General features: G+C 56.7%; 1 protein-coding gene across 2 annotated transcripts; it reads right to left on the reverse strand.

The window, feature by feature from the left end:
- Positions 1–957: 957 nt before the first annotated feature.
- Positions 958–10,822, reverse strand: IL34 (interleukin 34). 2 transcript variants are annotated; one of them, XM_008702359.2, is made up of 6 exons: positions 10,683–10,822; positions 5,312–5,445; positions 4,462–4,539; positions 4,017–4,175; positions 1,806–1,941; positions 958–1,575 (listed from the first exon to the last, which is right to left on the reverse strand). In XM_008702359.2, the coding sequence occupies exons 1-6, from the start codon at positions 10,708–10,710 to the stop codon at positions 1,403–1,405; spliced, it is 708 nt and encodes a 235-aa protein (XP_008700581.1). In that variant the 5' UTR covers positions 10,711–10,822; the 3' UTR covers positions 958–1,402. The 2 variants fall into 2 exon arrangements, with proteins under 2 accessions (XP_008700581.1, XP_008700580.1); XM_008702358.2 differs by having other exon boundaries at positions 4,017–4,178.
- Positions 10,823–11,068: the final 246 nt, after the last annotated feature.

Genomic DNA, 11,068 nt, shown 5'->3' on the forward strand with positions numbered 1-11,068 from the left:
CCCCCCCCCCCCCGGCTCAGGCCCCCTCCCTTCCAAGCCACCCCCAGGGCTGTACATAACTCCTCCATCCCCTTGACCACCTGTCTCCCGTCTAGTGACCACCTCTTAGGCCCACCCCTGTGGGATCCGAGCCACCCATCCCGCGTCACAAACTTTGGTTTTGGGGGGACTTCATTACGTTCGTTTTGGGGTTTTTTGTTTTTTTTTCATTTTGTACAGAGAAATATTCTTTTCAAAAGCGTCTCTTGACTGAAGTAACTTTTCTGGTGCTGTTGTTAACTTGTTCCTTTTTTTAATTTATTTCCCTACCCGGGTCTCCCCTCCTGGTTCCTACTCACCCTTTCTTCCCTCCCCCCCCATCCCATCTGCCCCATTTTCTTTCTTTTCTTTCTGTCCGTTTTTGGATAAATAATCCTCTCCTCCCTGCCCCTTCCACCCCACCCTCCCCTTGATTTAAATAGTCACTGCTACAAATAACAAAATGCACTGTGAAGAGTCCAGTATTAATAAAGTCGTACTGTAATTAACAGCCCTGCCTCCGCCTGGCTTCTGGCCGGTCCTGTCCCCAGTCCAGCCTGGGGCAGGGGCGCCCCGGGAGCCCGGGGTTCGTGTTGCAGGGGCAGGAGTGGCCAGGTCTTGGGCCAGGACCTAAGCCTCTGAACACCTCCGCTCTGTCCCAGCCCGATGGAGCCAGGGAGGGCATCGGGGGCACTGAGGAGGACCAGCCTCTCGGTCTCGCTGAGGCCTCAGAGGCTAGGGCAGGTCTGGAAGACACTCAGGCCCTCCCTTACCATTTCCGGGCCACCTGGCAAAGGCAAATCTTGAGACCCAGGCCCGGACCAGCCCGCCCCTTTCCTGCGTGCTGCCTGCCCTTAGCCAGCTGGGACCTCCACAGGGAGGCAGCGGAGGGGCTCGCAGCCCTCTGGGGTTCACCTTCGCAGATGCAAACCAAACCAAACCAAGCAAGTGTTTAATAGAAAATAGGAGCTGGAAGAGCATCCACTGTGGCAAGACGTGGGGTGTGGGGCTCTGCCCTCGCCCCATGCTTCCCCAGCCCCCCAGCCGGCACAGTTCTCGCCTTGCAGGCCACGGGAGACGCTCAGCACCGCCTCCAGGCAAGGGAGGCAGCCCGGGTGGTGCAGGAAAGGGAAGAGAACACGGTCTACCTTCAGGTGCCCCCAGACCCCCACTGCTCCAGGTGAGACCAGGTGAGGTATAGAATGTGGGAAGCTGAGCCCTTCTCAGGCCAGAATCCCCTCAAAGGAAAAACTCTCTCCTGGCTGTTCCTCTCCCAAGAAGGAGGGGCGGGGGCACCACCACCCAGACAAGTCTCGGGCTCCACCGAATTGCAGGAGTACCTCCCGCTGCCCCACACAGGCCGCTGCCTGCGCCCTCGGCAGCTTCAAGGAGCCAGGGGTCTGGTCTTGAATCCTGGAGAGCGGGGCAGGGAGATAGGGGGCTTCTGGGACCGAGGGTAGAGCTGGGCAGCCAGGCACTGTGATGAGGGCTCTGCGCTGTGGGGCTGAGGGCTCGGCACCTCACAGTCCTGCCAATTTAGGACGGAACTTTGTTTACCTGCAGGGAACAGGGAGGAAAAAAAACTGCAGGAGTGGTCAACAGCCCCCCCTCGTTCCCAGACCAAGCCACATTGTTCTCGTCCCTGTACCCGGGGCCCATCTTGGCTTCAGAAATGCCCTATAGCCCTGGGGAGTGGAGGGCAGGCCCAGGAGGGTCGTGGGTCTGCTCAGTGACCTGATCTCTGAAGCCCGGGGTCCTGCCCCCAGCCCCATCCACTTGTTACTTACAGCAAGAACAGTACAGCAGTTCCATGACCCGGAAGCAGTTGTCCAGAAGGGCTTTGGGTCGCACCAGCTTCAGGCTTAGCCTCGGGGCACTCAGGAGTGACACTATCGCGTCCACCTTAGGGCCGACCTCCACATCCTAGAAGGGAGGAGACCGTCAGGACCACGGGTACCAGCCCCCCAACCCCAGTGAAGAGCAGGGTTGCAGCCCAAGAGAACCCTGGAGACTGCCCTGCTTGGAGCTGCACAAACCCTGAAAGAAGGGGACTGACTGTGACCAGGAGGCCTATGGGTAATTTCTCTCCCCCTTCCTGCAGCTACCAGGGTACCTGGGAGGGTCCCCCGCGACGCCCCTCACCCAAGCCCAACACAGAGGCTCCTCTTTTTCCATCTTTGGAAAAATTATTGCAGGTAGCAGGCCGGAATAGGGGGAAGTAGGGGGCAACCTTGCTGTTCTAGCCCAGGCCCAGCCACCAGCACACAAGGAGTCCAGACCCAGAAGGCTGTCCTTCAGGAGTCAAAGACCCGCACTGTCTGCAGGGAGCAAGACAGAGGACCCTCATGATGGTCATGAGGACACCTGGATGCCCGGCACACGGGGCCGGGCCAGTGTCCAGCTCCAAGCTCAGGGTGCTTCTCTCCGCAGTACTTAACGACGGGGGACACGGTGTGGGGAGCAGGGGGCCAGAGGGGGTAGAGACATGGCATAGAAAGGAAATGTGGGGCCTGAGCCAGGAAAAGACCTACCGAAAGGTACTGTACTGGGTTGAATTGCGTCCCCGCCAAATCCCCCATCTAAAAAAACTGTGTCCAACGCTGGGACCTATGAACATGACCCTATTTGGAAACAGGATATTTGCAGGTGTAATTAAGGATCTCCAGATGAGATCAATTTGAATGTAGTGTGGGCCCTAAATCCAAGGACTAGCGTCCTTCTCAGAGGGGGTGCTAGAGGGAAAGGCCATGTGAGGGCAGAGGGTTGGAGTGACGTGGCCACAAGCCAACAACAGTAGGGGCAGGAAGTGGGGAAGAGGCAGGAAGGGTCCCTCCCCCCTAGAACCTTGGTAGAGAGTGTGGCCTTGCTGATACCCCGAGTGCAGGGTTTCTGGCTCCAGGCCTATGGCACAAGGATTTCTGTATTACGCCACCAGTTAGCGGTCCTGTGTCACGGCAACCCAAAAAAGCCAGTCCACAGAGGCTTGGAAAGCGAAGCAAGAGTGGCAGGAGGGAGAAGGGGCCTGCCCCCATGGCCAACTCCCTGGTGGGGAGAACCCACTGCCCACCAGACGCTGGGCATAATTGGAGCGGGGCACAGACCATCAACTCCATGAGAAAGAAGAGAGACTTAGAGCTAGTTAAATCTGAACAAGCTGGGGGGTGGGGAGGCAGGGAGGCAGGCCTCAGCCCACCCATGACCTTCTCCGCAGCTCCCAAGAGCTCAGAGTCGGGCGCGCTCAAGGAAAACTAAGGATGCAAAACTGTCGCTTCAGGTCAGCTCCAACTCACACTCCCCACCGGCACAAAAGAACCACCAAGGAGACCACGGGGCCTCTGAGCCTCCGCCCAAACCAGAGCCTCCCCAGAACTCCCAGCAGCCACGGGCTCCTAAACCCTGGTGTCCCCCGCAGCTCCCAGCTCCAGCTGGGCAGCAGGTGGGGCTCCCCGGGCAGGCTCCTGACGATGGCTAGAATCGGGGAGTAGGGCAAAATGGGGGTGTGGGGAGAGGTCCCGCAGCACCCCCGTGGCCTGCATGAGCTCACACTGAGCCTGTGACCTTACGCTGCAGGCTTTCTAGAGGATGCATCCCTGAGGCCTCGGATCAACCCTGCCGGGCAGGCAGTTATCAGGAACTTTATTATTACTTGAAGTCCATAGTTGACTTTGTGCTGTACATGCTACGGACTTGGACAAACGCGGGGTGTCACGTATCCACCATTCCGTCTCCTACAGAAGCGCTTCACTACCCTAAAAACTTCCTGTGTTCATCCCTCCACCTATTCATGCTTCCTCCGCTCTCCTCCAAAAGGAACCTCCAGAAACAAGGCCAGAGAGATCATAGACTTGCCCGGGATCCCAGAGCCAGAGAGACAGAGCCCGGGGCATCTCCTGCCCCCAGCACGGCACTGGCCATGCCTGTCTCTCATCCCCCCTCAACCGTCCTTGGCCACCACACGCATGCGCACACGCTGCCTCCCGCACCTCGGCACAGCTCACCCTGAGGCTCTGCTGCACGTCCAGCAGCAGCGTGTGGACCTCCTTCAGGTACTTCCAGGACGGGTGGCCCTCGAGCAGCACTTCCTGCACGGACTCTGTAGCGCTGAGGCTCACCCAGACCCACAGATACCGCAGCTCCTGCTGGCTGACGCGGGCCCTCTGCTGTGGGGACAGGAGAGATCCTGGAAGCCGGCAGACACGGGCCTCGGGCCCTTCCCGCCACGGCTCTGACCACCCCCCACCCAACGTGTCCCCACAACGAGAGCAGAGCACGGGCATCCACGGTGGACAGGGAGCAACCTTGGGCCTAACCCGAGCGCAGACTTGCTCATGGAGCTGAGAAAGGCCCCCGGCAGCAGGACTTGCCAAGACCAATGTGCCTCTCAGGCTGGGCCCACGGGGTGTCCCAGGAGGCAGGGTCTCCCACCCAGGAGGGGATTCTCACCAGCCTGGTGATGTTGGCCATTCTGAGCACCCCCTCATAAGGCACGCTGACCCTGTAGTTGATGGGGAAGTAGTGTTTCTGGGGAAGTACAAGAACAAACCATGAGGTGAGAGTCAGAAATGGCTCAGACAGGTTCTCCCAGCTCCCAGACAATCTGGTGTAGGAGGAGAGGGCCTTGGATGGCAGAGGTGGCCTTCCAGAGAGAATATGCACTCGGCTCCCCACCAGGATAATGGCAGCCCTCTTTCCTCTGGGACACAGGGAAGGCTGAAACAAAACACGGAGTTTCTATGATGGCAGAAATTTCAGGCCAAGAAGTGGTTGAGGAGCCTACTACCCCCAAGAGTAGTACATTCTTTGGAGGTGAGGCAAACGACCTTAAGTGAGATTACTCTCATCACGGTGCTGCTTGCACAGGTGAATACTAGACCATGTGAATCACATCTCAGTAAAGCTGTCAAAACACCACACAAGACTTCCGGAGTCACAGTGGTCCATGGCTTCTCTACCCTCCACAAAGAGGTATGCATTCCAGTTTCTAGGTCCTTATCTGCCCTGCTAGCAATAAGGGCCTGGGGCTCCCCTGAGGCCTCCTGGAACCCCTCATGAGTCACAGGGTGAGCGCCATGGGGAGGAAGGATCAAGCAGCAGGGGTGGAGGGCCCGGGGATGGCTGGCCAGAGAGGGGACCGTGTGGACCACGTGCCTTGGCGTGTGCGGTGCAGAAAGGGGGAGAGAGGGGCCATGGGCGGCTCGGGGCTGACGTGGACCCAAGGCAGGGGCCCGAAGGTCCTACACCCTGGGAGCCCGGGAGCTTGGGCAGGGGCCTCAGCCAGTGCCGACACACTTGCCATGTACTGAAGGCGGTTCCTGTACTGCAGCTTGTCCCGCAGAAAGCCGGTGACGGCGCACTCCTCAGCCTGGGTCAAGGGCCACATCTCCAAACCCTCGTTCCCCAAGGCCATGCCAAGGAGGATCCCGAGATCTGTGGACCGCACCCAACAGAAACACATGAGCACCCCACATCACTTCCACGCTACCTGGGGGTGCCAAGCAGTGCACGTGTGGCCCCCTTTTCCCACCATGGGGGGGGGGCGCAGAGCCCCAAGGAAGCCTTACCCCCACCAAGAATGTTTGCCCCCGGGGTCCAGGCTCAGACAGCAAGGCCAGGCAAGCACCAGCAGTCCAGCCAGTGCACCCCTGCCCCCAGTCTGCAGAGCCCCCAGCAGTCACACCCTGATGCTGGTATCCGGTCTCCTCCCCACTCCTGTCCCATGGGGCAGATACAACCTCCTTTCCAGGGCAACCTCAGCCCCCACCCCCTTTAGGGCTGGAGTGTCCTCATAGCCTGGGTCTGCATTTCCATCTGGGGATTCGGGAGATATGGATGCTCGCTCCAACTCTACAAATGACTCTTGGGTGACCGGAGCCACGTTCCTCCCTGCCATAACTGATCTTGGCACCCCTCTCGGCCCCACACAACACGGCTGCCCTTCCAATGCGCTCATCCTGGGGAAGCCAGCCAATCTCAGGCTGTTCTCTCCTCCCTGCCAGCAAAAGAGCAGCGGCCTTCCGAACATGACCAGCCTTCACCACTGGGGGTCACTGTGACCTCAAAAACAGCTTTTCTGAGTTTCCCGTAACTGAACACACAAAAAATATCTGAGAATTTGCAAAAAAAAATATGAACAAGTGTCAAACTCATCAGAGCAGAAAGAAAACATAGATGGGCCAAAGATGTATCCAAAAAAATCAAATTCACCAATAAAGGTAAAGAGATATATATAGATACACACACAATCAGATGCCAAGTTTCACTTATCAAAATGGAAAGTGGTTTTTTGTTTTTCATAATACTTTTTTTTTTTTTTAAGATTTATTTATTTATTTATTTGACAGAGAGACAGCCAGCGAGAGAGGGAACACAAGCAGGAGGAGTGGGAGAGGAAGAAGCAGGCTCCCAGCGGAGGAGCCTGATGTGGGGCTCGATCCCATAACGCCGGGATCACGCCCTGAGCCGAAGGCAGACGCTTAACGACTGCGCTACCCAGGCGCCCCTGTTTTTCATAATACTTGGTGCTGGCAAAGTAGTGAGGCAGGTGCTCTTACCCTGGAAAGCAATTTGGCAATTTTTATCATTAGTGGACTTAATAATGTCCACACCCTTTGACTCATTAAGCCTTAAAAATGTTCACATCCTTTGACCTATCAGAGCTCCTGGGTGACTCAGGCGGTTAAGCGTCTGACTCTTGGTTTCAGCTCAGGTCCTGATCTCAGGGTTGTGAGATCGAGCCCCACATCAGGCTCCATGCTCACTGGGGAGTCTGCTTGGGACTCCCTCTCTCTATGCCCCTCCCCACCTCTCGCTCACAATTTTTTTAAAAAATTTTTTCACATCCTTTGACCCATTCGACTCATTTCTAGGGATAAGCCTGAAGGAAAATAAGAACGAGAGCCATCACCAAAAGATTTGTGGACAGAGAGTCCGTTGTGGTATTTTCTCCTAAGAGTAGCAATCTGTCAAGGGCTCCCATGTTCATTAACGAACGTCTCCAATCAAAACCACGTTGTCAAAGAATGTTTATGGTATGCTTACATGGTAAGAAAAATACTCATGATATGCTTAGTGAAGTCGTAAAAAGCATGACTCAACACCCCTCCTCTGGGCACACAGCACGCCGCGAATTCCCCACATCTGCGTGTGCGTGGGAAACGCGGTGTGCGTGCTGGAAGGAAAGGCTCCAAATCTCTGTGGGAGACTTTTATGTTCTTTATATTGTAGGACATAGTTTGTACTTTACAATCAATATAATCAACATCTATATTATCGTCATAGTCAAAAGCAATAATTTGTTTTCTTTTCTTTCCTTTTCTTTTCAAAATAACCCAGCAAGCCATCATCTCCTTGCCCTGCCCCTGGTCAGGAGTAGGAATTACTGACCTGACTTTCTCCACTCACTGCCCTGGAACGTAGAGAAACTTTTGTTCTTACCCCTTCACTGGCCTGGGCCTGCTCCTGGCCACCTCTCTAACTTCCCAGCCCTGCCGCCGGGCCTTTGCTCTGGCTGGACCCTCACCAGGAACACCCTAAATGGCCTCAAGCCCTGTGCCCAGGAAGCGCTGTAGCCCCCAGCCCTTCCCCTCGCAGCAGGCCACCCGCCATATTTCTCAAGGGTGCAAATTTGCAACCCATCTTGCGTTTCCTCTCTTGTCTTTTCCCAAGTGCTTGCCCCGGTATTTGGACAAAAGACCAGATAAACACAAACCAAACCAGTGTTTCTGCCTGCTTCCTATCTTGTCTCTAAATCAGTGAGCCCCTCAGCTTGGCACCCCTGCAGATCTCGATCATTCCTGGTTTGCAGTTTTTGCTCATACTTTGCCTCTACCCTGGGTATCCCCTTGCATGGCAGACCTCTTTCAAGGTCTCACCAAGACTCCTTCCCCAACCCCCACCAGGCCCTCCCCTGCCTGAACCAGCCCCCACAGTCTCTGTCTCTAGCACCATCTGTCCACCTCACTCATTATCTTGACCGGACAACTGGGCCCCTGGTATGTGAGTCCATAATGCAGTGAGCCACAACATGGTCTGTTTACTGAGCACTTTGGGGGGTTCATCTGGAACAAGGAATTAGGAGCATGCCTCTCAATCTTCTTTAAAGCTGGTTAAAGCCCAGAGTATCTGATTCAGGAAGTCTGGGGTGGGCGCAGAGAATTTGATTTCTAGCAAGTTCCCGCATCAGGCTTCCTGCCCAGTGGAGAGTGTGCTTCTCCCTCTACCTCTGCCCACCCCTCCCCCATTCATGCTCTCGTGCGCTCGCTCTCAAAAAAAATAAAAAAATTTTTAAAAAATCTGAATTTGCATCGTGTCTTTAAAAATCAGCATCTCTGTCCACACTTGGCCTTCCTTCCCATGGAGCAGTCACCCCTGGCTGCCCACTTAACCCCTGAAGCCCTACCCTCGCTGCCCTCACCCCTGTCCTGACAACTGTGGGCTCCTGGCAGGGAACGAGTCATAGAAAGCCACCACGTGCCGGCCTGACATGCATGGGCTTTGCCAGAAACCTTGTCCGTGAATAACCTGCCTTCGCCCAGACCCAGACTTCCTTTAGATCTGCAGACTGACCACCATCTCCAAACTTAAGCTCCTTTTCTGCTGCCTCTACCCCAAGAAAGTGGCCAGCAAACCAGTGACTCCGCAGGGCCGGCACGGCCGTAGCCTCACAGCAGCTCTGCACTTCAGAGAGCCCCACGGCCAGTGCACCCCCTACCCTGGAAGGGGGCTGCTCTTGCCCCCTCGCCCTCTGGAAGGAAGACACCCCCCAAGACAGAAGAGGCTGAAGAAAGAACAAGGAAGGAAGGAGCTCCTTTCCCGGGTCCCCAGCTGGGAGGGGGAAGGGCTGTGCCTCTCCTGGGGACAGCCCCTTCTGCCGGGACAAATGGGGCTTGTCCACCACCCACAACCGCAGTGACCAAATCTGAACCTCTGTGGAGGGTTGAACAGCATCCCCCTGAAAATCCTTGTTCACCCAGATCTTCAGATGTGACCTTCTTTGGAAATGGGGTCTTTGCAGATAACATGAAGGCCCACCCTTAATCCAGTGACCAGGTGTCCTCCTAAGAAGAAGAGAGGACACGGAGACACACAGAGAGTGTCAGGCGGAGACAGACACAGACCGGGGCGATGCCACCACAAACCACGGACTGCCAGGCGCCAGCAGAAGCAGCAAGAGGCAGAAAGGAGCCGCCCCTGGAGCTTCGGAGGAGGCGAGGCCCTGCCTACACCTTACTTTTAGACTTCTGGCCTCCAGACCTGGGACCGAATAAATGTCTGCTGTTTTAAGTCACCGAGTTTATGGTGATTTGTTACGGCAGCCCATCCTTCTCCAGCACCCAGCAGCCCCGCTTCAAGCCCCTGACCTGCAGCCCCCCCTGCCTCCCCCCCACAGCCCATCCACGTCAAAGCCGGCAGTCAGCCTCCACCATGCCTTCCATTCCCATGTCCATCTCCGGAACAGACCCTCCTCACTTCCTGCCCAGGAGGTTGCGACAGCAGGGCCAGCAGGTACCACAGACTGATCTTCCGAAAGCAGGGTAACTCCCAGTCACAACCCCACCCCCGGATCTTGACCCTTCCAGGGCTCCCTGCTGTCTCACGAACTGGCTTTCAAGGCCGCCACCATCTGAGCCCAAACTGGCTTTCCAGCCTGGCCTCTCATGGTCCCACTGCTGAACCTTTGCTCATGCTGTTCCCTCTACCTGGGACACTGTCCTCACCTTCCCACATCTCCCTGTGTCAACACTGTCCACCTTCGAAACCATTTCAAGTGGCTCCTCACCCCTGCTCCTCCTCTTGCTTCTCCTGAACTGGAAGCTTCCAGAACACTGGGTCTGCATCCTTCTGTCTGTTCTGAATGCCCTGACCCTTTGCAGTGTCCCTCCACAAGGGCCAGGCCCGATCCCTTGCAGGATCAAACCCCAAACCTCATCCGTGAGGCACACAGTTCCTAGTGCCTAACTCCGTGCCAGGCATTGGAGAGGGGCGCCAGCTAGCCCAGGCCTTGTTGCCATGGCACTAACTCTCCAGTGGGCATGTGGGAGGCACTAGAAAAATGTGTTGAATCTGAGTCAATTCAATTGAATCTTGGAGTCTGAAGGGATCTTGGTCTGGCCTCCCACCAGCAGGCTTGAGAGGCTTCTAGACGCATTCTGTCCTCATTTCAACTTATTTTTCTTTTTACCAACAACACTGTTCTCTTTCTGCGTCTTAATTTTGTTCTATCATGGAGGGAGGGAACAGGGTGCCTTCTCCGGCACCTAGCGGCACTTCTTCCACATGTCTTGGGGCCCAGACACTTTCCCAAGCTCCCACCCCCCACTGGCCACACCCAGGGAAGCCAGAAATCCTCTCTGTCGCCTCTGCCCACCGCCCCGTGCACCCAGCACCTGTGAGCCTGAGAAGGTGGTGCTGCCCCTTGCCCCAACCCCTTGACCGCCCACTGACCATGCCCACCCAGCCTAGGACTTGCACCCACCATGCGGGTCTGAGCTGGGGTTGGCTAGAGGCAGGGCAGAGGGCAGCTATGGGAGTCCCCAGGCTTTTAGGCTGGGAAGCATCTCAACTTCTCACCAGCAGGAATGGCCCCGGTTGCCATGGTTACAGCAGAGCCCAGCTCTGGGCCAAGGCTTCCCGGGGCAGTCTCCATGGACCCCCCCAGTACTCACAGTGCAGCCAGGCGATTCCCCGGGGCATGGTGGTGCGCTGTGTCCCCAGAGAGCAGAGGCGGTGTCCCCAGCCGTGTGTCTATCCACAAAGGCCCAGGTAGGGCCTACATGGCCTCGGGTCAGCAAAGGTGGCCCAAAGCTGGGGAAGGGCTGGCCACAGAGGAGCAGCCCGGCAGGGGGCAGCAGGTGCTCCTGGGGCAGTGCCTGCCCTTATCTGCCTGGCCGCGGGGAGGGCAGCCGGGGGACAGCAGCTGCGAGTCCCATGGCAGCCAGGACCTGGCCTGAGACTCCGGCCTCGGGGTCTTCCCTCTCGAGCAGGAGAGTCCCCAGCAGGCCCCTCGGAATCTGGGGCTGGGTTGTGCTTTCTCTGATTTCTCCGTCTGCAG

This window comes from Ursus maritimus, unplaced genomic scaffold (assembly GCF_017311325.1).
Source record: "Ursus maritimus isolate PB19 unplaced genomic scaffold, ASM1731132v1 scaffold_19, whole genome shotgun sequence".
Classification (NCBI taxonomy): Eukaryota; Metazoa; Chordata; class Mammalia; order Carnivora; family Ursidae; genus Ursus; species Ursus maritimus.

Bases quoted from the DNA above. Each gene is read 5' to 3' on its own strand.
- IL34 (XM_008702358.2), bottom strand. From the start codon at position 10,710: ATGCCCCGGGGAATCGCCTGGCTGCACT. The intron at 4,179-4,461 runs GTGAGAATCCCC...CTGTCCCCACAG, and splicing joins TGGCCAACATCACCAGGCTG to CAGAGGGCCCGCGTCAGCCA. The intron at 1,576-1,805 runs GTAAGTAACAAG...TGTTCCCTGCAG, and splicing joins ACTGCTGTACTGTTCTTGCT to GTAAACAAAGTTCCGTCCTA.